This window comes from Lissotriton helveticus, chromosome 2_1 (assembly GCF_964261635.1).
Source record: "Lissotriton helveticus chromosome 2_1, aLisHel1.1, whole genome shotgun sequence".
NCBI classification, from domain to species: Eukaryota; Metazoa; Chordata; class Amphibia; order Caudata; family Salamandridae; genus Lissotriton; species Lissotriton helveticus.
The window spans coordinates 1604747768-1604775603 of NC_136059.1; the positions used below are offsets into that span (position 1 = coordinate 1604747768).

The window sequence follows — 27836 nt, forward strand, 5'->3', positions numbered from 1 at the left end:
TCCAGCCTGTATTTTGAGTCTCCTCTCTAAGATGGAAAAATAGTACTTACGCAGTGATGTGTGAAGCTAAGGTGCATTTGACCAAGGAAATACATATTCGTTATCTAAGAGTTTAAGAACTATCAGGAGAGAAAATATTCTGAAAGAAGAGATGATGTATTAACATCTGCGTCTTCACACGGCGTAGACAATACATGCCTTTCTTGTCTGCTAGGACTTAGGAGCTCTGACCGCCTATGTACACATATTCCAGCCATTAATGTCAGTCTTTTGTGTTTTAACCCCACTTTTCCATTTCAGCCAGGAAAAGACAAAGATAGCCTGCATCCGGTTCACCCAGTCGATAAGATGAGCAAGAATCAAATGTTTCCTTTGGAGTGGGACGAAAGACGCGCAATCGAACTGCTCAGCACCAGGAACAACATGACAAAGACCCAATCACCAGATAGCAAAGCTCGGCATTCCATCAGGCCACAGCATTGATCCATTAAGTCACTGCACTGGCCATTATCCTAGTTAATTAAAAACGTAATTATCTTGCTTAATAATGAAATGTTTGACTGAGGAAATTAGATGGCAAACCTAATTGAAAACAACAGACGCCCACCCTCTCCTTAAAGAGCACCTGCCTGCATTTCCGCCCTCGGTTGCGAGCATTGCTGGTCTGTATCATTGAAGGAACGTTCCCAGCTCATTACCGAAGATATTATGGCATTTGATTAGCTGCTGCAAGTGATAATTACAAACCAATAACTTGAAGGCATTAAAAAAGCCAATTATGAGGTGAGGTCAAAAGTAAAAAAAAGGATTATCTTTCAGAGGCAAACTTTACTTCTTAGTTTCAGGAAGAAGGAGAGCAAACTAGATTGTGAAACAATGACAAGTTTTGTCATTGCCAGTTTATGTTTTCCAGAGATTCTTCCCTACTTCATGTCCAAAAACAAATTATAATCTTATGTCCTAATGTTATTTGCGTGCTTTCTGGCAATGAAATAAGCAATGTGCAAAAAACTCATCAACATCTGCATACAGTGACAGCCAATCAGTGTCCAATTTTCTAAGAATGGCACCGGTTATGCAGAGCTTTACCAGCCTGGACAAAAACATAAAAGTCAGCTGCTTTGACAGCGACTGGTAATTACACTGGTCCACAATCCAGTCCAGCGTTTCCCCCCCTGAATGATACTTAAGACAGGAACCAGCTATTGCAAATCAGCTTTGGTTCAGCTCTAATAGGAACTGTCCAGTTTGAATTCCCATGTCAAGTCCCCTCTGAGCAGGAATGCAAGCAACCCAAGACCAATTTTAACCTATTTAGGCCTTGTAGGGTCCATCTTAGGCACAGTGAGCACGAGGCACATCTCTGGGCATACTCATCTGCCATAGGGTTTCTTTCATAGGGGCAACAACAAAAAAGTGATGGGTGTACTGTTAGATTTCATTTTAGCCACTGGTGTTTATTTTGTCTACAAACATATCCATCGTTTATTTGTCCACCATGGCACCTCAACATATGACAAATATCTGACTAGAGGGGCAGAGGGGGTTAAAAACAATTGTCTGCAATGTGGCCCTAAGCAATTGCTAGAGGCTCAGATTAATTCAAGCATCCCTCCCATGCCCTTCTTTGCTGCAGTGAATGCCATAAGTGTGATGGCTGTGTGGAGACGTGGGTCCCGTGCTCACTATGTCACAGGACTTAAGCTGCACCTAACTGTCTACATCTAATTCGACTGAAACCAGTTTGGGTTTGCTTGTGTTTCTGTCTGCAGTGGACTTGGCCTGCCAGTTCAGGCTGGACAGTTCCTTTTAGAGCAGGACCAAGACTGTTATTCCATATGCGAGGTGTCTACCTAAAGTGGCATAATGAGAAACAATATTGGTCTGAAATGTAGCCCGAGCAATTGCAACTGGCTGAGATTAATTCAAGCATTCATTGCATCCCCTTGCTTGTTGTGGAATTCATCATCCTGCATGGCATGTCTTAAGGTTAATAAAAGGCTATATTGCATGATCAGGATTTGTGCAAAATGTATCCAAAGCTATCACGAATGTGATTATTGGTATAAGTACAGAGTCAATACCCAAGTCATAACGAATTATCATTATTTCTCAAGTTGAATTACATTCTTTATAAAACACTGGGTAGCTCTTGCAAAGATGGGGGACAGCTTCTGGTATGCCTCACAATATCTGCTCATTAAAACGTTTTGTTATAATAGATTCTGACAGGAAACAAAATTGGAAGCCGGATTCTCCATGGCTTTGATGATGGTATCAGTCTATTGTCCCTATGCCTGAAAATGTCCAGCTCCATTATCGTATGGACAGCAAAAGCCCATATTTGATGTTTGTCATTTGAATAATTTGAACTTTTCAACGAAATTTTAATATCTCTCAGAAAGTGAGCAAATCAATATAAAGTGTAATATTCTTGATGACTCCTAATGGAACTATGTCATTGTGAAGAATGCTGTAGAAGTCCTGGCTTTCTAATAAATAGAAACAAGCTGAAATAGGAAATATCACAAATCCATATGTTTGCTCTGAACAACTGTGACAAAATAGTTGTACAGATGTTGACAATTCTTTATACGAATGTATGACCGTGATGCTACCATCCCACAGAGAGAATTGACCAACTCCAGTTTGTAAGCTCTTGGACTCAATACACCTTGGTTGTAACCCTGGGTTACACAAACGATGCATCAATTAGTCCATCTAATTGCTGACTCCATGTGCTTCGATCATTTATCTGCAAGCACATTCGTTTGAAGCAGCAAGAAGACCACACAGGACACTTTGTCATTGTAAACACCTAAGTCCTGATTCACAACGACTTAAGAATGAGTTAGTTTGATTTATTCTTGTAGTAGCCCTGGCTTACTCTTGCACTTCATGCTCAGGACATGAGTACTGAATATTGTATAAAATCACGAAAAAGAGTAAGCACAGAGAAAAAAACTGTGCATGGTGTTTAACTAAATGTAGTCAGGGAAAAAAGTAGCATGGATAGGCCACACAAACATTCTTTGCCATAAAATCCTTTTTTGGCATTCACAGAAGAAGCAAATGTTTGCAGATTGTCTCGTTTCGTGTCCTGAGATTACTTCCATTGACAATATTTCTTCAATCAACGAAGCCTTTAGAAAAAGATGTAGGCTACATAATACGGCACTGTATAAATAATGTAGACTTGGGAGAAACATATTACAGTCTCTGGTGTGGCAGGTTGTCCTGATGATCTGTCACATCCAGCAAGGGCGAAGACGACATCAACATAGTGGAAAGCAATGACAGTGCAATTTTCCACGCCTTGATCATGTGCCACTATAATTTTAGATTATATGAGTAACCAGTCACCCAGAAGTCCTCGTACAGGGAAAATCAGCTAACACCCGAAACACTTCAACAGCAGTGGTAACTGAGTCAATCAAGGTTGAACTTAATTTGGGAAGAGGTTCAAGCCACACAACTGGGTTTGGAATGTCTGAGCAGGCCTGCAACTTGTTGACAGAACTGCTAAATACTGGAAATCCTCAACATCTTCTTCTCAATGGTTTCATAACTAGTTAGAGTACTGTGTTTCGACTCCACACAAATCAAACATTTGTAAAGTTCTTCTCCTGTGGTCGTACTTCAAAATCATGATGGTGCCATTCTACCGTGGAAGGGGCAAGATGATTAAAGGGAAGCAGCCCTCTTTCAAGTGCAACATTGTGTACAATTTCACTGTAGTTGGAATGGCTTATCCCATTACATCTAAATACAATTTTTGATCTTGTGATTGCAAATTGATATTAAGTGATGCTGGCCACCATTTTAGTCGTGTCTCTTACTTGTGTTTTTTTTGTTTTATGTTTTAACAATGTATTGTTATTTTTATAAAACTGATGCTTTAATTTATTTGAAAACATGCAAAGCCATTTGCCTAACACACATTAATGTGAGACTCACGAGTTGAATTCTGACATAGAAAATCCAATATATTAAGACGATTCAAACACTTTCATGACAAAGTGGAAAGCATTTGAAAATATGTGTGCGAAATAAAGCTATCTCGTGGTTCTAACGGGGAAACTCAAACGTTAACCAGCATCCATCCTTATGTTGAACTAAACCATTTTACTTTCTGTTGATGGGTGATTCTTAGTCAGACTGTGTCATCATGCGTAGTGTTACAGAGTCACTAAATATTAACCCATGTTGCCAAATTATTGCTAAACTGGTAAAACCCACAGGATTGCATTTCCTGCAGTCATACTTATTTTGGTTAATCCAACCGAATATGTCTTTTGGCTGTGATATATTTTGCATACGACTTATTTGTTTGGGTAAAACCTCTCTTTTTATTATCGCAAGGATATCAAATGGCCTAACAGCCCTGTAAATGCACATTACAATCATTGTTTCATATCACATTTTGCACAGAATCTTGGCAAGTACAACATTTCTAGTCGAGGCATGCTGTGGCAAAACACTGAGAACAAGAACTCCAGAGGTGTAACACTGTCTGTGAAGAAATTGAATTGAGGTTGGCAAGGATTGCTATTAAAAATAAACAAGAGACCGCAGACATCCAATATTTTTTCAGTTAAATTTAATTTTGATGCTGCTCTTTTTTATTAAGAAAAAGTCTTACTGATTTGCTTGAGGTACCTCATAGGTAACACTATTTATTTCATACCCAAGACTATCTAGTGTGTTATTGCAGAAGTAGTAGCACGATTGTTGCTGCAAGAGGGCACTGAAGGTATTGAGAGAATGTTGGCAAAGGGTGAGAGTGAAGAGCTGAACACTTTCATAGATGTAGAGGTGAATAACTTATGAAGATAGAAATTACAAAGTTGGGTGTGCTTATGTGTGTGTTCAAACAGCTGACTGAAGACCAAGTAATACCTAGCTACAAGAAGGGCACTGGTGTGAATAGAATGTTGGAGCAGGTCTCGCCATTAGTGAGAGGTCGACATATGAAGGGAAAGAGCGTAAGGTTAGACCTGTGAGAAAGAATTCTAGCATAAACAGTTCAATGACAGATGAATAGTAACTTCCAAATTCCAACTCCTTATTTCTGTTCTTCACCTTATTTCAAGGTAATCAAGGTGCTGCACTGGTGTTAGAGCTAGCAAGTGAGGTCAGAAAAATATGCCCAGCACAAGAGCATGTTTAAAATGCACTACTTCATCTATGTCAGGTTTTAATTTGAGATGTCAAGAATCTAAATGACATTATGGGCCTGAATATGATGTTGGGCGGACTCACGTTTGCCCGCCATCACCTCGGTCTCGGGACCATAGGGCAGTCGCATACTCCCATTTCTCTTTGTGAGCTTGTGCAGCAGCCGTAAACCGCCCATAGTCAAGCTCCCATGGAGAAATGGGAGTTTCTGTTAATTCCTGCACCGCGTGTTAGGCACCTCAAGGTGGCTGCTACACAGTGCATGGATTAACAGAGGGGCACCATAGGTGCCCCCTCCGCCCCCAACCGGAGGGCGTAGAGGAATGGGGGCCCTGCTAGGGTCCCCCTAAGTTGCTTTCCTACAAGCTTTGCATGTCAGAAAGCCTGACATGGAAAGCCTGTCGGAAACCAACATTGTAATCACAACAGCAGAAACGCCGTCCTCGTGTATTACGTTGGAGCCTCCATCTGGCCGATGGGCTACTTGAGCCTGTCAGAATCCAGCCAAAATGACCGGCCGTTTTCAATTATGCCCCCCTACATTGCTAAGAGGCAGTGAGAATTGAATCCGGAGATGTCGGTCAGAAAGCTTCCGACCACCAACATCTTAATTGGCCTGATGCGTTTAACCTGTGTATGAGGTGTGCTCAAAGATGTTTGTGGGGATTGCTGAGGAGCTGCTACACCTTGCTAACCACTTAAAGGTTTGAAGGCAGGTTGTACCAACTAACATGATTTAGGAAATGGTGTATGTGGTCTTCTTAGTGCAACACAGAGACTGCAGGAAAACAATTTGCTCCATTAGTGGGAAACCAAAATATTGAATAGTGAATGAGCAGGAAGAAGACAGATTTGTGGAATTCTACATATTAGCGGATGCTTTTCTGTGTTTTGAGTTTATTTGTCCACACAAATTGGATGAATACATCATTTAAGAAAGGACTGAGCCCAGTTCTGGATCGGACACTCCTGGCCTTCTCTAATCTTTCAGATTGCTTTGTAGAATGATGTGGTCTATGCAGTGGAAACAGAGTAGATTAATGATGGAGGGTAAAACTCTGTTATGATGGATTCCTAATATATGATACATACAAGGGGACCATCAACAAGGAATGATTCTGCTTCCCTCTGGGTAGGATTTCAAAACCAAAACGCATGGTTAAAGGAACTGATTCGTGAGCTAATATAGTTTACTTTGATTTTCCTAAGGACACCAAGTCGCTTCTTATGATGGTATTTTCTCAAATTTATTATTAGTAAAGACGGTAGGTAACCATTATAACGTGAGCATTTTATATCAGCAAATTGCTGATCCCCTTTACAAAGAGTATGTTGGACAATCACTACACAGTTGCTTTTTTGATGAAGGTGATGAATTCCATGATAAATATTCCAGCATTCTAGTGAAGTAGAGGGGTTTTCTAATTTTACATTGAACTAAGCAAGATGACAAAAGGTTGACTTCAGTCTTTGCATGTAATGAATTTGTTCTTCATTAGTCAGTTCTTTGCCTCAAGTTTTCACATGATGCCTGACAAGAATGGTAGCTTACCTTAAGCAGAAGTATCACAAGAACAATTGCCAAGAAGAATGAAGGGAAAGATATTGTAGAAAGAGAACTTTGTCAGAACTTGAGAAGGACTGCTGTGAAATACTTTCTTTAAACAAAATATGTTGTACTTCTGACCAATTCACACATCAGAGAATTTACTTTGGATTCCTAGGCTGTTGCACAAACTCCATTTAGCTTGTCTGCATTAAAACATTAGCATCACTCATAATCCTTTTTTCAAGGACTCAAAGGAGTGTACCTGGCTCCATGTCCTGATGTGGCATCAAGAATCTGCACAACAAGTCGTAGAAAGAGGGAAATAATTTCTATTTGAACTCAAACATATTTCTCTGCAGATGGCACTAGGAAGGTGCTCTCACTTTGAAACACAGGAAGAAAATGGCATGGGCTAGTGGATTGATGGGGTCTTGGTTCAGAGAATGGTGAGGCTGGACTGCTTCATTCACAAATAGGGACATAAGAATGGGTACGCAAATAACCCATAGACTTGTGCAGCTGTGTTAATGGAATCTGAAAAATAAACCTCCCAGCTTTGAATGTCTGTCCCAATTTATAGAACATCAAGATTTTGAAGTTCTCTTCTTATCAAATGCCACACAAACTAAAATATTTTCTTAAAGACTCTACGTTTCTGCCCAAAATAAAAATTCACCACATTCTATCCTATAAACCATTGCCTTTGTTGCATTCTCCTTCCTCTAGCATGCAACAAGTTCATTACATCTGGTTGTGTTTGTTAGGTTCTGGTCTCCAGGCGCATATCGTCATCCTATAACTACTAAATATAGTTTCATCTTTTGGCATTAATTTGTTTACATGCACAAAGAAAAGCTCAGTCTTTGGAAATGTCAGTCCATTGATAACATGATATGGATTTGTTTGCTTGAGACATTTTATAATCCAGTTTCGTGTACACAGAACAATTACTTAATCAACCCAAACATTGTCTTTCCCCATTGAATCGATGAACATTCATTGCTGTAAGTAGAAGGATGAAATATGGTGGCAGCATAATGAGGTTATGCATGGGCTGGATTTGATCTGAGAAAGCCTGAGATGATATATTTGGAGGCCAATGGCTAGAATATGCGGTGGGATTAAGCCTGGAACAAAAGGAAGGGATTGTGGGAGTTAAATGATTGTTGTCTTAGGGAGCCAGAATCACAACATTGTGTAGTCCAAGGGGTTACATACTAGATGTGTAAGAAGTGGATGAAATGGTTGATGGCAGGCACAAGTGGAGATGTGGAGATCTATTTAGAGAGCAAAGTGAGGTGAAGTATGGGTGGATTAGCCAGATCTTACTGTATCATTTAACTATCAGCAAGATTCCACCAATGCCAGAACTGTATCCCACCTTTTTTTTCGGTGCTACGTGTATTACCTTCTGAATATCCAATTCCAGCCATCTTAGGGTGTTTGAGACCATAGGGCCTACCTAAAAGACAAAGAAAGTTCAGTGCTTCCCACCATTCTATTGCTGCTTTTTTATTTTGAAAATATTTTGTGATGTCTTTCAATATGAGGTTAATGCATTCCATCACCAATACCGGTTTGCAAATACCAGTATTACATGCAGCGACTCTCTTGCAAAACTGCCTGGTTAGCACATGAGATGAAAAAAAATGATTTCAGTGGTCTGTTCATTTCATGAAATAACTTCATGTTTTATATTTCACTTTTGATAACTTGATTTGATCCCAAGAATTGATCTTAGTAAGCATATGTGAATGTACCTTTATAAAATACATTTATTTTTATTGAAATACTGTTTGTGTTTGATTGAAATATCTGCATGGTATTAATATGTATTATAGAACATTGATAGTGTGAGAGCATTCTTTGTAATACCTATCACAAAATAAAGTCTTCGTCGTGAAATTAATCTGTTTGTCTATTGAATCTTGCAAAGAGTTAGGGCCTTGTTTAGAGTTTGGCCAATCAGTAGGGGATGTTCTATCTGTCCTCTCTAGTGAGCACAGAGGCCCGTACAGCCTAAGTGTGGCATAAGGGAAATCCCAGCTTTTTGCAGACGTGGAACATATGTCAAACTCTAAATAAGACCCTTAGTTTCCATTTTCATTGGGTTCTCTTACAGACCCTGGTCTTTGCATGTGAATGTTCTTCAAATTGTAGCACTGGTCCAGTAAGATCCAATACAGATAACCACTAATACAGAAAATATGGAATGAATCTACTCATCATAGATCAACTTTGATACCTCAATGTGTGAGGCTACCAAACACAGACATTGACCTTCACAATAACATGCAAAATATATTTCAGAAAATAAAGCCATAAAAACATAGGTATTTGATTTTACATTGTGACAAAGAGGTTGGGTTACAACTCTGTGGTATAGACATAATGCCGGATTCAGCAATCAATAAAACGTATAAGTTTAAGTAACAAAATTAGAACACCACAGAAAACCTACGAGGCAGTACAAAGCATAAGATACAATTTATGAATGATGCGGCAGTGCAGTCTATCAATTAGTAGTAAGATGGGTAACTGCTTGTGACCTGTTGTTACTTTCATATTGCCTAGGCAAGAAATGAGTCCGAAATGGAACTTCTGTGAATAATATTATACACCCATTGGTGTACAAAAACATCACAGTAACAACCGTCCCCAACTGAAGTTATGAAATGCGATGTGGCAGCTCCCACATGAACCATTTAGCAATATGGTTATCTAGTTGGACCTTCAGGAGAGATTACCCAAAAATGGTATAAGAAGTTGTGACAGGAATCTCAGGATTACTGAAATATTTATAAAGGCAACTTAACTCTTGCCAAAAAAGGGGAAGATCGATGCATTCATCACTCATACCAAAAAAAGGGAGCCCCATCTGAAATATTTGCCAGACACTTTACTCTATCTTACACAAATCTATAACAATTCATATGGCTCTACATTTCAAAGACTAGTGTGCTAGGAGGCAGTGTAAGCGGCTTCGGAGAGGATAAGTGATACCATTTATTTAAAAGGGAACTGCAACTGACTGATTTATTGGTTCATGTTCTTTACCTACGTTGAAGTTCTTAACAGTCACACACATTATACACATATAAGGTTTGCAGGTTTACACTCCTAAGCTCTGGGATGTAGTCTCATTAAGTTAGAGTTGTAGAAAATCATGAGAAATCTCAGATTGTCACCAAGCCACTCTCTCTATTGGCTAATCACCCCACATCCCATTTCTGAGTGAAGGAATTTGATTATTTACTGAGTTAGAGCTATACAAAAATAAGACAATAAAATACATTAAACGGCTGCAGCAATACCTCTTGCAATGACCTCCCTGAGCATGAGGGTAAGAACTCAAACAAAAAGGGCTCAATCAACAATAGGTCAGCTTTAACTCTACATATGATGTTGATGTATGTATGAGGAGGCATTACGACTGCCACAGTTGTGTTTAACAAAAGCACCTTTCAGTGTTATTTAGAAGGATAAGAAATAAGTACATGGAAAGTGGCAATAAAAGCCTTCTTAGGGTCTTACACACTGAGGGGCAAATGTACAAGCCCCTTGCGCCACTTTTGCGTCACTTTTAACATGGGAAAAATGACGCAAAAATGGCACAAGGGGCTTGTAAATAAGCCCCTGTATTCAGAGTGAATATGGAAGCATTGCTCTCCTCTGACTTGACGTTTTCACTGTGTAGCAAAAGGGCAATTGAGGACAATTATGACTTGAATGTGAGAACTCTTCAAAGTCGAGAAACCTTTTAGGGGATTAGAGTCAGTGGTGCTCCCTTTAGTAAGATCCTCCAGTTACACTAGAAGATAATGTGCTGCACATCTCCCATTTTATTGTGGTTCCCTCCTATTGATAGATATTAATTGACTTTCAATATTTCACTATTCATCAATAAACCCATATCATTGCATGTCTCTTTACCCAAAAACTGTCAAACAACTTAAAATCACATACATACAATTGCTGCTTCTCCACTAAATAATAATCTGTTTTTTGTTTTCTCCTGATCAATATCATCAGATTCTCTGTGTTCTAAAACTTTGTGTGTCACTGTCATGGAAGATAAAAGCCAGTCTGATGAGATGTTTGCGAGAAGTGTTTTCAAAGGCCATTACTGTGGTTCAACAATGCTATAGTTCCTTTTGTGAACCAGCCTGTCAAAGGCGACGACGTGAAAGAGCTTCATCTCCTTTGCAAGGCGAGATATGCTATTATTCTCCTCATATGAAAATCAATACATGCAATTTAAAAGGGGGATGAAGACAAAGTGGCTTTAGACCGCATGAAAGACAGAACCTTGGAGAATGTGTGCTCTCTTGCAACCACCGAAGACCGCTTTGGTCATAATGGACTTAAACCAATGTCAAGAGTTTTCATAAAAGAACAGAAAGCAATTGGTGTCCAAAAGACCATTTACACAATAGAGAACACAACGCACACAACAGCAATGTAGGGCGCATGTCAGCTAGAGAGAATATTTTGTCCTTGAATCTGAATTGCATGTTTTAGTGATATTCATTAACTGACAGACTACCTCATCAAAAAATGCTTAATAAATGATATTGTTATCATTAAAGTGGTTCCTGGAATATACAGTAAAAAACAAAGAGGGGTGACAAATCAGTTTTATAATACATGTAAAATGGTACGTTTTGAAAACATGGAGCGAGAAAAAAGGTTTGATCCGCAGAGAAAAAAAATCACAGAAGACCCTATTCATAAAAATGTTAGTACTTCTACATATCTAAAAGGTGCACAAAAAGCTTCAATTGTTGCCTGCAACACAACACGTTGATTCACATCATCAGGATAGGCTGAATATTCCGACAACAAATTCCACTGAGGATTTGGGAAAGTCTGCAAGCAGGATGGATTTTCCAAAGTCTAAATTTAGGAGTGGGAAAATTGGTGTTGCCAGAAGGAAGGGAAGCTTGTGAACACATGCACCAGGACACACATTTGTGGGTATTTACAAAACGTACAAAGGCTTTGTGTCCTCAATTTGTGCACATATGCTTAGTGTCAAGACAGGTTGGAGTGAAGGATTACGATTTCTCTACTTGGGCAAATATTTATAAGGTGCAGAAAAAAACTATCTGTGATAGTGCACATGTTGGATATACTCATGATGACTGTGGATGTTCATATATTCCGTGCATGATTCTGGGGTTTTTAAGACTCCCCAAAGAAGCAGAAATCAGGGCAAGTCATGAGGTCTATGGTCTGTTGATTTTGATATATTTCCTAAGAATTAGGAAATCAGAAATAACCTTATAGAATATGGAATTCTATCATGTAGAGTGCCGAAAAACAAAATGTTTTGGTGTAGAGCACAGTAAAAGTATGACCATACCAGGCAAAAAGCAGCACATAAGTATGTAATAGAACAGCATTGCAAAAAACATGAAAACCATGAACAAATTGTCCTCAAAGTGGTATTTGGAGAAACATAACAAAGTCAGGGCTGCTACTAACCTAAAACCATCAAATGGTGAACTGAAAACTGCATTAGTGGTCTGAAAAGTATTAAAAACAGGTGGTATGGTTCTTTCCATATGTGGCTGTACACACAATGAGTCAACTGGCACAATTAAATGTTAATCTTTTAAGATAGCTTTCTAATGATTAGCTTATTGGGATCTGTGCTACGCATTTGGCTAAGAGAACATTGGGACCATTGTCTGAGTCTTGGAGTTAAAGCGGTGCAGGTGTGGCAGCCTTTGGGCAGACATCTACACTATCTGCATGCCGACCTGGATACCAATCTAGCACCTATGGCCCATCTCTGGTGTTAATAGTGTCAATGGCACTAATTACAAGCAAATCGATGGTGACAAGAAAATCTCTGCAACGTATAAGTCACAAGCATCGATCTCGAGATGCACACACTGTAAAGGTGATTCTGGAACAGTTCATGCCGGGGTTTGCAGTTGTGTAACAGAAAATGCTAACATTTCTGGAGTAACTGAAAGGATAATCCACCAAAGTAATTTTCTCGACCACTGGTCTAGGAAGGTGAAGAAAGTTCCTCCTGCGGATGCTTCTCCCGATTCTGCACTTCCTCCAGAAATCAGAGGAGTTTCCATTACCAGCTAACTCCAAATCAAGCCTTTCAACTTCAGAAGAGAATATTTTTGGAGAAAGTTCCAGCAAACAACTATTCTTTTGCATCTGCAGCTTGTTCTTGGTCATGATTTTAGTTTCTCAAAAAGTGTAACTCGTCACTAAAGAACTTTCTCTGGGTTTTATTTCTTGAATCCTATTTCTCTTTGTTTATTGCGGAGAAATTTGCTTTATTTTAAACCCTGTAAATGGTGATTTGTAGTCATACAGCATTATGGCTTTGTATTTTTGCTATTTGTAAGTCTGAATGCCCTTTTTAATGTATTCATTGTTTATCTTATGTGGTTAATTTACCTGCATCATCAAATCAACTCTGATGGGTGGTTTTGTGCTTGATCTGCTATTATAAAGTAAGAAACGGATACTGCACTAGTTCCTGCTATCAATGCCTAATTATAGCTGGAGTTATAGTTCAGGATTCATCCAAACACCTGCCTATCCTTCTCTCAGAAACCTCAATTATAGCTACCTGGTCCAGTTTAGTCTAAAATGAGGTGGAGTCAACATCACAGAAAAGAGGGTCCCTAACAGGGAAAATTGCAGGCCCCCCCAAATAGTGTGCATCTCATGTACATCTCCAAGCTTACATACGATCGTTTTAAATAACAATGGTGGGCGTCATACAGTCTCAATATGTGTTCAAAGTACGGCTGTGTGAGGGTGGGTATGTCAGGGAGGTTGGCGTTACGCAGCAGCTGATATATACTGTTCCCCTAATATGTTGACTTAAAGGGGCTTTACCCCTATATTTCATTTATTAATATTAGCACCAAGTTTCGCTTGAGAGCCCTGAATGTTTTGTATAAACAAAGCACTGACTATGTAATGCTTATATGATCACATCCACTTTGTAAATTCTACAAAAAAGAAAAAGAACTTCAATAAACAAATTTAAACAAACAAAATGCTGTGGAGTCAATTGCACTTGAGATTGTACTCCTTAAATAAAAAAAATCACCCTGCTTTAACAACAAAACATGGCAGATAAAAACAGAAGAGACAATGCCAGCAGCACTCAAAAAATTCCAGGCACCATATGCATACAAGTATTGCTTCTCTTGATGGGCATCCATAACATTGGCTCACATTGAACATCTTTGTGTATGCAGGTTATTGGCTAGATAATCTAGGAGGATATTGTTACTTCTGACAGTGAATACAAGACCGAATGTTTTCTCCTGGCACAATATTTCGATGGGCACTATTTCAACTGCTGAACATAGAAGTAGTTGGAATACAATATTTAAGGTGCAAAAGAACAATATCCAAGAGGTTCTAAGTGAGATTTTCAGGTGCTAGAACATTTTCTTTTCAGAGCTCATTTAGAATTCTGCAGCAATCAATAAAGCAAATTTGCTTAACAACACCATTTGCTTAATTAAAAAAATACATATTTTGATAAGCTCTCAAGACTTTCTTTGGAAAGATATCTTAGAAATATCAATAAAAAATGCAACACCTACTGTATCATAACAAAATTAAATTACTTTCCAAAAAACTGGAGTGTTGAATCTTCAACCCACATTGTTGCCCATTTAAATCTCTCCATGTTAAAATATGGCAAAAAAAGTATTTAAAATTATCCTTATGCGTGCATTTACTAAGTACGCACAATTTTCCATCTTTTCTTATCTAATGCCTACAAAAATATCTTCATTACAGCATGGTTGAAGTGCTGGCATGGATATTAGTGAATGAGAAATCTTCTGGAAAGGAATGAAACACATGTGCTTCCACAGAGCCATTATATATATATGCACGAAATCAGGGTGTTGCTCTGGGAGAATACCCAAAATGAATACGCAGGATCATAACATATTTTACACATTGTTAAAAAAGCTTTGTGTAGAGCAAACTATTGTAAAATTGACCACATTTTCTAAAGGAACTCGTTTGTAGCAGAGTCACAACCGTGTTAGCTTAAACCACAGGTTCTTACAGTAAGCACTGGGAGCACTCACCCTATTGAGGGATGAATACATTGTTTATCTAGATTTCAGACACTCTTTAACACGGAAATCCATAAATAAAATCATCCTTTTATTTTTACAATTGACAACGTTATTTGTATGAAATACACACATATTGTCTCTGCTAATGAATGAATTCATGTTATTGTCGCTGTTACTGATACTATTTTAAAATGCACACACCAATATTAGCTTTAATAAAAAAATAAATGTTTGATGGGGAGCAGACGAATGACCCTACGTAACGGGAATAGTAAACCTACAAAAAACACAAGATAACCACACCACTGCTCAGTAGGAAGGAGACTCAGCATGAATTTTTAAGAAGAACATGTCCATCCTTCATAAAATATTAAAGAAACACTGGGATGTTTGTTTGTTGTTTGTGAGCATATTGTCTATCCCTGCTAGATGTGTAGGTTTTCAGTAAGCATGAATCCATGAGAGGCTTTTAATTGGGACCACCGTTTGGGAATTATCCTGCTGAAATGTAACAGGGCTTGCACCTAAAACTGCATAATAGCACATCTAATAATTAGCATCACAAATGGAACAGCATGATGCTAAAAATGTAAGCTATTAGGATATAGATTCCAACTATAGGACGTTAAGGGTACACTGACTCTACTGAGTATAATGCGTGGATGCAGCTTGAGGCTATTGGCATTGTTATAGAACAGTAATGGCTAGAAAACACAGTTTATTATCACTGTACTCCCTCGTAACTCAACTCTGAGAAGATCTAATCCTGATGAGCCTCTTCCAACGTAATACCATTTATGGGGTGAGGCCTAATCAAAGTGACTTAAGCTCTCCTAATTCTATGAGATTTCACTACATCCTAAATGATTTCTTTCAAGTTATGTTCAACTTTCCTTAGGGCACATTTTGGCAGTCAGTCACACACCCATATTTAGCCGTAGTGATAGAAAGGAGTTTCCTGTGTTGTAAGAAGCAAATAATTGTTATTTTGATAAATGTATTGAACTACATTACTGTTAAATTCTGAACAACATGTTTTAAAGAACTATTTATCACTGCTATAAAGACTGCACTTTGAGTAGAATAATTTACGACAAGGTTAGTGAAACAATAGGTAAGTGAAAGGTAAGCTCAATAGAAAATGTTAAACTGGAAAAAACACACACTTCTAATAGCAGTATTTTGTGTATTGATTCGGAGAATAGCAAGTTTTCAGCAAGAGTTTCAATTCAAATACACAAACAACTTAGACTGGCACTCATTGAGTATTTAACTTTGTTCCTGAACTGGATGAATCCATCAGCTAATGCTGTTACAATTATGCTACTGCCAGGCTATAGGTGGCTGGAGTAGGAGAAGCATCTAGCCTGCCAACATTATATTTATAACCCTTTAGGTGAATCAGTGTATCAGAACCATGGTTCCTGATATCTGATATATTGACTAAAATGGCTCTTTCTGTTTGTGTTTAGCATCTGGAAAATTCTTCCATGTGCGTGTTTCTCCAATGATCAGTTCTATTTAATTCTACTCTCTGCCCAACCACATTTGGAAAGCAATCACATCCAAAGATGTTTTACTAGCATGGCTGCAACTCTTTTGATGAATCTGTGAGAGAGAGAATACTTCCCACAATACATCATTGTATTCCATTCCTGGCATATAAAAAGAGGTGCTATTTTTAAGACCCTTTATCTTAATCTTCTTTCTCTTCTCATCCTAATCAATAAGTTATTTGCACATTTAAATATAGGGCGCACATCCAACTAGCTTTTTTCAATTGTAACATCACTTTTGCAATTCACAAAAGAAACTTAAACAATGATTTTCTAACATTAAGATTGCTGTATCTACACTCCAGGGCATAGAGTTGGTGCACATGAAGGACTTGAAGGTTTTTGCATGCCCACAAAAGTACGTTTGTGGGTTTTGGAAACGTTTTAGTGGCTCATTTCTTCCCTGGAAATTGTCAGAAATGTACTCCTGTTAGTTGTAGGAAGTAATCTGTTCAAGCCTGGCCAGAGCAAGAAAACACTGGCATAAATGTTGTGGGGATACGAAATGGATTTCACAAATGGACTTTGGAAGCACTCTAGTACATCTGCGACTCTTTTAGGTTTATAGAAGTGCTCTAGAAAACCTCTATGAATCCAACAAACTGGACTTCTACACCCTAGACAGGTAGTGAAGCAGGAGATTCAGATTCAAGTGGACCCTTCTACTAAATCTCTTTCTTTCCCACAGTCTGTTGACAAATACATTCTCAATGTGTATTTGAAAAACAGTGACTTCTCACCTTCGAATATCACTTCAAAAGCAAAAGCATGCACATCCTGTCTATACTATGATAAAATATTGAACATAAAATGGGCAACAGATCCAGTGGGGGAAAGGATGCATTTACATTTCAAGAATAACACCACTACGATCTCAAGGCCTAATTGTTCCTCAAAAGGTTCTGAAGTTTCTATACCTGTTCTTATGTGTGTCAGAAAGACAGCCGATGACTGTACAACTGCAAAAAGAAAAATTGATGGGACAGACTGCAGAACATTGTCATACATTTACCCCAATACAGAGATCTGGGCCTAAATCCATCGTCGTTTTTTTGCTCCCCATGCCATTCCAGTTTGAACCCAGCCATATGCAAATCAGTCTTGACCCTGCGCCCAATGGAACTGTCCAGCCCGAACTACCAGGCCAGGTCCTCCCTGGACTGTAAACAAGCATCCTACGACTGCTTTTGGGGTTTCACCCCTCATAAGCTAGGATAGCTTGATTCCAGTGGCATGAAGCGCACAGGACCCACGTCTAGGCATACCCGTCCCAATCGGGGTGACAAATGCAAAAAGAATAATTGAGGGACAGACTGCAGAACATTGTCATACATTCACCCCAGTACAGAGATCTGGGCCTAAATCCATAATTGTTTTGCTCCCCATGCTATTCCAGTTTGAACCCAGCCGTATACAAATCAGTCTTGACCCTGTGCCCAACAGAACAGTCCAGCTCAAACTACCAGGCCAGGTCCTCCCTGAACTAGAAACAAGCCTACTAAGACCGGTTTCAGGGTTTCACCCCTCATCAGCCAGGATAGCTTGACTCCAGTGGCATGGTTAGCACGGGACCCACGTCTGGGAGTACCTGTCCCACTCAGGGTGACAAATGCAAAAAGAACAATTGATGGACAGACTGCAGAACACTGTCATACATTCACCCCAGTACAGAGATCTGGGCCTACATCGATCATTGTTTTACTCCCCATGCCATTCGAGCTTGAACCCAGCCATATGCAAATCAGTCTTGACCCTGTGCCTCATGGGACAGTCCAGCCCGAACTACCAGGCCAGGTCCAGCCTGGACTGGAAACAAGCATCCTAGGACCCAGTTCGGGGTTTCACTCCTCATCAGCCAGGATAGCTTGACTCTATCAAATGACTGTACAACAGCAGGGCTGCATCCACCTCCTACCCAAATATTTTAGTTTTAGATTTAGATAAATCAAAATACATTTTTTAACACTGCATACTCTATCTCCCCAACTGACAAAAGGTATTGAAGACACAGGGTGAAATGGGATTTAGGTTAAAAACACTTAAAAATTCAAATTCCTTCATATTTAAAAACAATTTTCAAGGTGGCAAGATAAAGCCTAAATCAAGAAGAGTACACCAGATCACATTTTAGGCAATCCCCTTAATTAATCAAATGTACAACTGCTCAAATCGGCATAAGAGCAAAAGATGGTTGGGTGTCACCTCACTTGAAAACAGGAGCAGTGAAGGCTAGCTTACGCTGATCATAAAGCTCGGAAGGAGACACAAGAGGCTGTGGGTGGAGAGGAGGGAATGTGGTGTAGTCTGGAGTATATAGTAGCTGTAATCTATCAAGGGTAAAGAGGTCACCATTGTTGAAAGTTGGGCTGAGACCGTCAACATTATCGGCGCCCTCTTGCTCTCCTTAACCTTTTTGTGCGCGTAAAACAGCCGCCATTTTGAACACCATGGTTTCCCTGCTCTCGCCGAGAGCCAGCGCGCCTCTCTCCCCCTCCTAGCTTCGCCGGCATCCCCCGCATACTGACAACCCCCCTGCCTGCACCTGCCGCGAATCATAAAACCCCTCTTCAGCGCTGCTCTGCCCCGGGCCCTCGTCCTGTTCTCAGCGCAACACCTCCCCTCTTCCCATTTATGATCCCCGGCCCTTTGATGCAAACCCCCTTTTTCCCGTGTGCCCGTTCGTCCTCCTCGTTCCCAAGCCGACACCCAGCTCTGCCGATACTGTTCCTTGCCCCTCCCCGTACAATAGAAAGTTTCCCCCCAGCAAGGGATCCCCGGGTTGATCAAAGCCCCCGCCCTACGAGATCCGATCGAACCACACACACACTCCGTGAATCGGCGGAATATCCAGCTGCGCGATGATCACCACCTGTTGTGAACGGGGCAGGGACTTCCACTGTAACCTTGCGTGGGAACGGGTTGGGAAGGGGGGATTCTGAGGATGTCTTTCCGTACATCAAAGTACCGACGAGAATGTGTTACATGCAATAAAGAGATAAACTTGTGTATAAGAGGCCAGGCCTCAGGGATGCAGTTAGAGCACCTCAGAACGATACCTTCTGTCCGTTTCGTTGTGTTCTCCTCCGGAGAGAATAAAAATTTTGTTTCCTGCCTTCCAGTCTCCAGCGCCTGCCTCTTCAATAGTTTAACTTCTTTGTGGGTTCAAGAGGCTACACCGCCGGGCAATACTTAAGGATCGTATATTCTGGTTGGTAGTGCCACCCTTTTTTCAACAATTGGCGTCCCAAGCGTGGGGCCCATCAGCGACCCATGGATCCAGTGGGAGAGTCCTGACGACAAAGTGAACGACTGCAACGATCGTGAACGCGTCTGTCCGATAGACCCTCGTCTGACAGCCGATCATCCGAACTTCACTGGTTCCGAACAGACCTCTCTCGAGTGATCTACGGTCCTGACTGGGAACCATAAGGAGTGCCGCGAGGATAACGGAGAAGAGAGGACGATCGGGCGCTGGATTCGGAAGACAAGAAACTGTCCATGCGGTCCGGGTAAGGTCGTGTAATCACGACAAGTTGCGAAATGATTGCTTGATTGCTTGATTGTTTAAAAATACTAGTATTGCTCTTTTTATTTATTTGGAGATTCACTGTCTGCAAACGGAGAAACAACGGGCTCTCTCTTTGCAAGCAGTGGAGGATAGGTAGGGCAGCAGCCGTGCTTATTTTTTCTCCCCCACTCAATAATTACTTGAAACTGAACTGTTGTTCGCAAAACTATTGTTTCCTGGAGATTCCCTGTCTGCAAACAGGGAAGAGACCACCCTTTTTGCAGACAGTGAAAAGGGTAGGTAACGCAGATCTTTGCGGACCTACTCATTCTCCCCATTGTTATTTATTGGTCTTTTGTTATTTTGATCCATGAGGTATTCACTGCCTGCAAACAACGTAGAATAGAAATATTCTGTCCAGTCTTTGCACCTAGTGATAAGATAGGCAGTGCTGACTTTTTAGTCCCTCGTTACGAGCCGTCATGTCTGTCTTCTCCCCACTGATTAGTAGCCTGTTTAGCCCGGACCGCTTATTAGAGATGGACCATCCAGCCCCACTGGAAGGCACCCCTAATAAGGACATGTTCATGAAGCATGGATTGACCGCTATAGCCTATAGTAAACTATGGCATAAATATACGAAAAAGGGTCAAGAAAGTCAGTGGCCCCTGATAGGATCCTTCGATGATGATAAAATAAAAACGCTAGAAACTGCCCTGGGTAAAAACAAGACAACACCCACTATGCTTGACAGTTTCGGCATGTGGCGAAAAGAAACTGAACAACGTAAAAAGAAAACTGAGAGTAGGCTGGAAAAAGAGCTGCGAAAAGCAGCCCACCTAGCTGCCCAGAACTTAGAAAAAGAGATAAAGGAAAGAGAGAAAGCTAAACAGAAACTAGAAATGGAAACGCCAAGCCAGTGTCCGGTTAGAACCCCCTCCATGCTCTACCCTGATTTACCCTCGAAACAACGAGCCAATGAGGACCTGCTGTTAGGTCCTCCTATCATCTACATGCCCCCTCCATATGCCCCTTCTCAACCCTTGGCGCAGCACGCGCCACCCCCAGGTACAAACGAAGGTACCGCCACAGCGTCGGCCCCAATGGCCTCTGTGCCAGCCGAACCCCTTGTATTAAAACCCGCATCAACAACAACGTTAGACGACCATGAGACTCGAGGGGCTGGCCCTGCAAGAACAAACAGACTAGACAAAGATGAGCGAACGGGGATCGACAAAATAGCAAGGACACTGGTAGAAAGGAAGGATGATGAAGAGTACATCACAGATGTGTTCAGCTCGTATACAGGGAGTCACAGACGACATTTTACCGTATGACTGTGTTATCATGTCTTGAATGCATACGAGGACCGATATCGAGACAAAGGTCCCGAGAGTCTAAGGACTCTGTACCGGAAGGTCGATATCGGGGATGAGGGCGAGTGTGATGTGTCGGACCTCCTTACGCGTACGCTTGAGGTTTTCCGCCACCTCACTGAACGAAAGCCGGGAGCTAAATCCGCAGCCTCCGTAGTGACCGAACCACCAACCGAGCAATCTAACACCATGATGCCGATACGAGAGGCTGCCCCTTACTGGGTTCCTCCTCGGGGTACAGGGACTCACGATGATGCAAACAACCAAGATGCGAAGGGAAGGGTAGTGTACAACTGGGTCTACCAGCCATGGGACCGGCAAGAGATACTGACATTCCGGAAATCTCTACCCGACCTACGTAAAAACCCCACTGCCTTCTATACTGAATTGGGTACAGCCCTGGGCTCAACGATTATGACCCTGGCTGACATCGACTTGTTCTTCGGGTTATGTCTACCAGCTGATGTGTGGAAGCAAATCCGGAAAGTCGACCACCTTGAGCTGTTTGGACATACCTGGTCACAACTCAATGACCTGGATAAACAACGGGGACCAGGACAAAAGCCTTTGAAATCCATTCTAGACCTCCCAGATAAAATCGTAGAGAAATTAAAAACCCTAATCCCAGAAAAGAAAGTGGACTGGTCGATAGTAACAGCCTGTCGCCAAAAACCCCAGGAGGATGTGTCGGAATACTTCTCCCGGTTTGAAACGGTGTTCTCCGATTACAGCGGCCAGGACATGACCACTGCAACCGGACACCATCTGTTTGTCCAGAATTATGTTAAGGGCCTATCATCGGAAATCTCCCAGAAACTACAGGCCAGCGAGAGTAGTTGGGCAGCCTCCAAACCTACAGCGATTCTCCAAATGGCCCAATATTATGAGCATCAGAAAAATGAAAACGATAGGGCGACAGAGAAAAAGAAGAAGGACTTAAAAGAGAGGGTGATGATTGCCAAACTGCAAGGGGTGACTATAGGACGAGACCAATACCGGGGAAACTACCAGACAAACGTCCCTAAGACTACATTTCCCCAGGACCGCACTCTGACTTCCTACAGTGGACGCACAGACCTTAGAGAAAACCAGTGCGCTTTCTGCAAAGGGACTGGCCATTGGAAATCCCAGTGCCCAGTTCTTCTGGAAATGATCAGAAACAAAGACCCCAGAGATGTAGCAAACGGACCGAGACCTAAGGGACAACAACGAGGGCCCCCAAATGACGCGACTAACGACAGATCAAGCAGACCAAATACGTTCGATCGACCCAGGCAGAACCAATATCAACAATCTGACTATGACGACACTCACACCTTCGCATAGGACAGCCAAGGGCGAGGGAGGGATCCAGTCGAGCTCTATGTTGACCAGCAGGGCCCTTATGTCACTGCTAAGGTCCTGGGTACCAAGTCTCCTTTTCTGGTAGACACTGGCGCAACACGTAGTGCGTTATCTAAACGACTGATTCCAAGGGCACCCTTGTCTGGCTCACTCATAACATCGACAGGTTTCGATGGAACGCCCTCCACCAACCCTTTGTCTGCCCCGATTCTCTTTGACGTAGAAAACAACACCACCGACACCACGTTCTTGCTTTCCTCCAATAGCCCTGACGCCATTATGGGACTTGACTTACTGAAACACTTCCGAGCGACGATCAGGTGTTCTCAAGATGGAGTTCGAGTGTTTCTTTACGACAACCCCGTTCTGCTTAGACATTACTCTCCCCGACACATGTTTTCCATCACCGACGTTGACGCGTCCCTGCTTGACACTCTACCTCCGTATCTGTGGGCCAAAGCGGATTCGGACGTAGGGCGTATGTTAATTGACCCAGTGCACATTACTGTCCGACCAGACGCAACACTCCCAAAACTCCCACAATATCGGATATCGCCAGAGGGCGAGAAGGCATTGGTAATGATTATCCAGTCACTGATAGACGCAGGAGTGGTAGAGGAAGTAGTTAGCAACGTTTGCAACAGCCCTATCTTGCCCATTATCAAGAAGCAGGGAGAGGGAGATGAGAAAGCATACCGTTTTATCATCGACCTCCGAGAGATCAACAAAGTGGTGGTACCCCAGTACCCTGTGGTCTCAGACATCACCACCATCCTGACTTTGATTCCATCCACTGCCACCACCTTTTCCGTCATCGACCTCAAGAACGCATTCTTCTCCATCCCCATCCACCCAGACAGCCGATATCTCTTCGGCTTTACCCTAAAAGCCCGCTCATATAGGTTTTGCCGAGCGCCTCAAGGCTACACGGAAAGCCCTAGCATTTACAGCCAGGCCCTCAAAAGACAACTAGACCAAGTCCAGTTACCCGACGGAGTGGTGTTGGTACAATATGTCGATGACATCCTTTTGGCAGCCGACACCACCCCTCTAGCGGTTACCGCCACCATTCAACTCTTGCACTTCCTTGCGGAAAATGGCCACAAGGTCTCCAAGAAGAAGTTGCAATTCTGCCTACCCCAGGTCACTTACCTAGGCCACCTTTTGTCCAAAGATGGAAGAAAACTCACCCCTGATCGAATCCAAACCATTCTAGATACCCCTGTCCCTAAGACCCAGAAGCAGGTTCGCTCCCTATTAGGCCTCACCTCCTTCTGCCGACAATGGTTACCAAACTTCAGCCTCGTTGTAAAACCACTGCTTTCTCTGCTAAACAAAGACGTCCCTTTCCCACTCCCTTGGACCCCTGAGTGTCAAACTTCCTTCACAGAACTGCGAGATGCCCTTTGCTCAGCCCCTGTCCTAGGTACCCCTGATTACAAAAAGCCCTTCTCCCTTTACACTCACGAAAGGGAGGGGTGCGCTTTATCTGTCCTGACCCAGGCCATCGGCCCTAAGCAACGACCGTGCGCTTACTTCTCTGCCACTCTTGACCCTGTCGCCAGAGCCTTGCCTGCCTGCCTTCGAGCTGTAGCTGCTGCTGCAATCTCTATCCGACAAAGTGAGGGGATTGTACTCTCGAATTCCCTCACGGTACTGGTACCCCATGCAGTCGACACCCTCCTGAACCAAACCAAGACGCAACATCTGACGAGTGCACGACTGACTGGATACGAACTGACCTTGCTTGCCCCCCATATCACCCTGAAAAGATGCACCACACTGAACCCAGCAACTCTGTTACCCTTGCCAGAGAACGATCCCAATGTGCACCCCGTACATGACTGCGTGACTCTTACGGACGAACAGACCAGGAGTAGGGTCGATCTCAGAGACACGGCTTTCCCTGACCCCGACGGGGAGCTGTGGGTGGACGGTTCTTGCATCAAACTCTCCGATGGTACCACTTCCGCTGCCTATGCAGTCACCACGGCTCGAACTGTAGTAGAAACAGCCCGCATCACCCAGCGATCTGCCCAGGCAGCGGAACTGATTGCTTTGACGCGAGCCTGCATCCTGGCAACAGGAACCACAGCGAACATTTACACCGACAGCCAGTATGCCTTCGGGGTGGTTCACCATTTTGGGCTCCTCTGGAGGGAGAGAGGATTCTTGACCTCACACGGCACACCCATTTTGCACGGGGATTTAGTCTCCGCCTTAATCGAAGCTGTCCTCCTCCCCAACAAACTTGCCGTTATCAAATGCCAGGCACACAAGAAAGTGACAGACATTATTGGACAGGGAAATGCACTAGCCGACATCACCGCCCGAACGACAGCTGAAAATAGAACGACAACACGTATGTACGTGACCAGGTCACAAGCAGAAAACTGGACTGACGCCAAGGACACAATTAGAGACATACAAACGGCTAGCACACAACACGAATTGACTGAATGGACACGGGTGGGATTGAAAGACGATGAAGGCTGCTGGCGGACAAAAGACACGAACAGATGGTTGCTACCTGATTCATACTTGATTCCCATATTAACCATGGCACACTCCCCTGCCCACATAGGATCAGCCCCCATGATCGAACTTATCTCCAGGGTTTGGCACAATGACAAGATCCCAGATTCCGCCAAACGCCTGGTCCAACAATGCTTAATATGCCTGCAACACAACCCCGGGAAAGGAACTGTAGTACCCCGGGGGGATTTGGGGTCCCGAACCACCCATTTGAAGTCCTGCAGATGGACTACATCCAGCTAGACAGATGCCAAGGCTTGAAATATGTGCTCGTCGTGGTGTGCGCATTTAGCAAGTGGGTGGAAGCATATCCAACCCGTGACAACACCGCTATGGCCACTGCAAAGGTTCTGTTAAAGGAGTTTTTCCCCCGTTATGGCCTCTGTCGTGTTTTATGGAGTGATAATGGCCCCCACTTCGTAGCCAAAGTTATCCAGCTCATCCTAAATGGGCTGGGTATTAAACAGAAATTCCACGCAGTCTTCCACCCTCAATCTGCTGGGCTTGTCGAACGACACAATGCCACACTAAAGCTTAAACTGGCCAAAATAGTGGCTACCACGGGCCTGAAATGGCCAGACGCCCTCCCATTGGCATTGCTATCGATGCGCTCTACCCCCACCCGACATCACTTAACCCCTTATGAAGTTGTCTTCGGTCGACCCATGAGCGTCTGGTCTGCCCCGAAACCAACTTCCATTCATGACGTTCCGGACGTCCTAATGTCTGATTATCTGTACAAATTGACTGAAACTTTGTCTGTCCTTCATCAGCAGGTGCAGCAGGCCATCCCCGATGCTTCCAGGGGTCCGGGTCACGCCATCCAGCCGGGGGACTTCGTGCTGATCCGAAATTTTCAGCGATCAAAGAGTTTGGAACCCCGGTGGACGGGCCCCTGGCAAGTGCTGATCACCACTCGGACCGCACTTCGAGTGGAGGGGAAGAAACACTGGCTGCACGCTCATCACTGCAAAAAGGTCTCTCCAGCCCTGGCCACGACAGACACCGTCAACACCCAAGAAGAGCTCCTGAACCAGGACCGACCATCGTTGAACTGCTATCCTGATACTGAGACACTTGAACTTTCAAAACATCCTGACCCCACTGTACCATCTCGAGAAGGGTATTTCCTGCGTCGAAAGGAGGGAGCTTCGGCTAAGTAGGCCACGGACTAGGTTAAAGAATCTCAGAACGGTGACCCAAACTACCAAGGGTTACCTGGAGAGAAGCTAAAACTAAGTCTGTGGTCCTGCCCACTACCGAGCACCTTGAAAACGAAGATGATGGAAGCGCCAGATAAGAAGATGATGGAAGCGCCAAACAAGAAGCCGACGGGGACAGCAGGAAATACCCACTACAGAAATCCGAGAACAGACAGACTCCATAGCTCAAAGACAATTGCACTCTTCATCACAATCCTCTTCTGTTTTCTCCTCATGACCACGCTCTGGATTTTGGAAGAACATGCACCTGCTCACGAAACATTCCTAACCACTGCTCAGCCTACCACCATGAAGGACCATTATCTAATTTTGCTCTCTCCTCAACTAAGAGAGAGGCGAAAGGAGTTTTGGAACAACTCTTTCGTGCAGCTACTTCACCAGCACAATCTTGCCACCAATACCACCAACTGCTGGATCTGTGGGTTGCTACCCCATGCCACTGGACATTCAATACCATTCATCCCTTCACCCTTCTCTGTCCACGGCTCCTGCCTTGCTTGGCTGATCCTCCTGCAAGAAAGCTATACGGGCAATGCCACCTCCAGCAGAACTGCAGCGCATTCTTCTCACGGGGCCGGGCGAAACAAGACAAAGACACACTTCTGCCCGCTGACCCCCAGCGACTCGATCCAAATGGACATCCCGGCTAAAGAACGAATCGAAATGCAGGTGTTCAACAATCCAACCAGACCCACCTTCTCCTATCTGCGGAAACGAACGGCTGCCACTCTGACTGTGGCCCTGTCGGTCATCAACGTCACAGGCCACATGTGTGTAGAAGGGCTTGGGACACAGCTGGTGGGTCGCAGCGCTTGCCGCTTTACCAGAACTTTGGACTCTACGGATCCACCTTCCTTTGTGTCATCCCCAAACATGTATTTCATCTGCGGCACGAAGGCCTACACCTGGCTCCCCAAAGGCTGGGGGGGGCACTTGCTACATCTCCTTCGTCCTTCCTCCGACTTATGTAGCCCCAGCGAATCACCACAGGCAAAAACGAGCCAAAGACATTGAACAAGCCGACTCAACAGGGGCGCAGTTCCTCGATGCTATGAAAGGACTCGTCCCCCTCTGGGGCCCGATGGCAAACAGCCGTGCCATCCGACATTTGACTCAGGCAGTCGAGACGACCATGAACATCACAGCGGGCATCTTTGCCAACAACACTGCCGAGCTCCAAGCGGTCCGTTTGGTGGCTCTTCAGAACCGCCTCGTTCTAGATGTGGTTCTGGCGGACCGTGGAGGAGCATGCCGCATAATTGGGTCCAGCTGTTGCACATACATACCGGACAACTCACCCTCAGTGTACAAAGCCATCGAACATCTTCACAGACTCTCTTCGGAAGTTCACCAAGAGCAAGAAGAATGGTCGCTTGGTGGTTGGTTCTGGGACACCGTCAAAAGCTGGGGCTGGAGACTGCTCACCATTATCATGATTCCCGTAGTTGTAATATGTGGCCTGTGCTTGGGAATTCAATGT

The 27836-nt window shown here is 43.1% G+C and overlaps 1 protein-coding gene across 9 annotated transcripts in view; it reads right to left on the reverse strand.

Annotated features, from left to right (window-relative positions):
* ADGRL3 (adhesion G protein-coupled receptor L3) overlaps nucleotides 1–27836 on the reverse strand; it is a 777598-nt gene that overhangs the window by 648884 nt on the left and 100878 nt on the right. For 7 of the 9 annotated variants that reach the window (XM_078676569.1, XM_078676568.1, XM_078676567.1 and 4 more), the window contains exon 2: nucleotides 8109–8189. The exons of 1 other annotated variant lie outside the window; for it this stretch is intronic. In XM_078676569.1, coding sequence (XP_078532695.1) covers nucleotides 8109–8189 — 81 coding nt within the window. The remainder of the gene's footprint in view (nucleotides 1–8108; nucleotides 8190–27836) is intronic. One more of the 9 variants, XM_078676564.1, reaches the window with a different exon arrangement.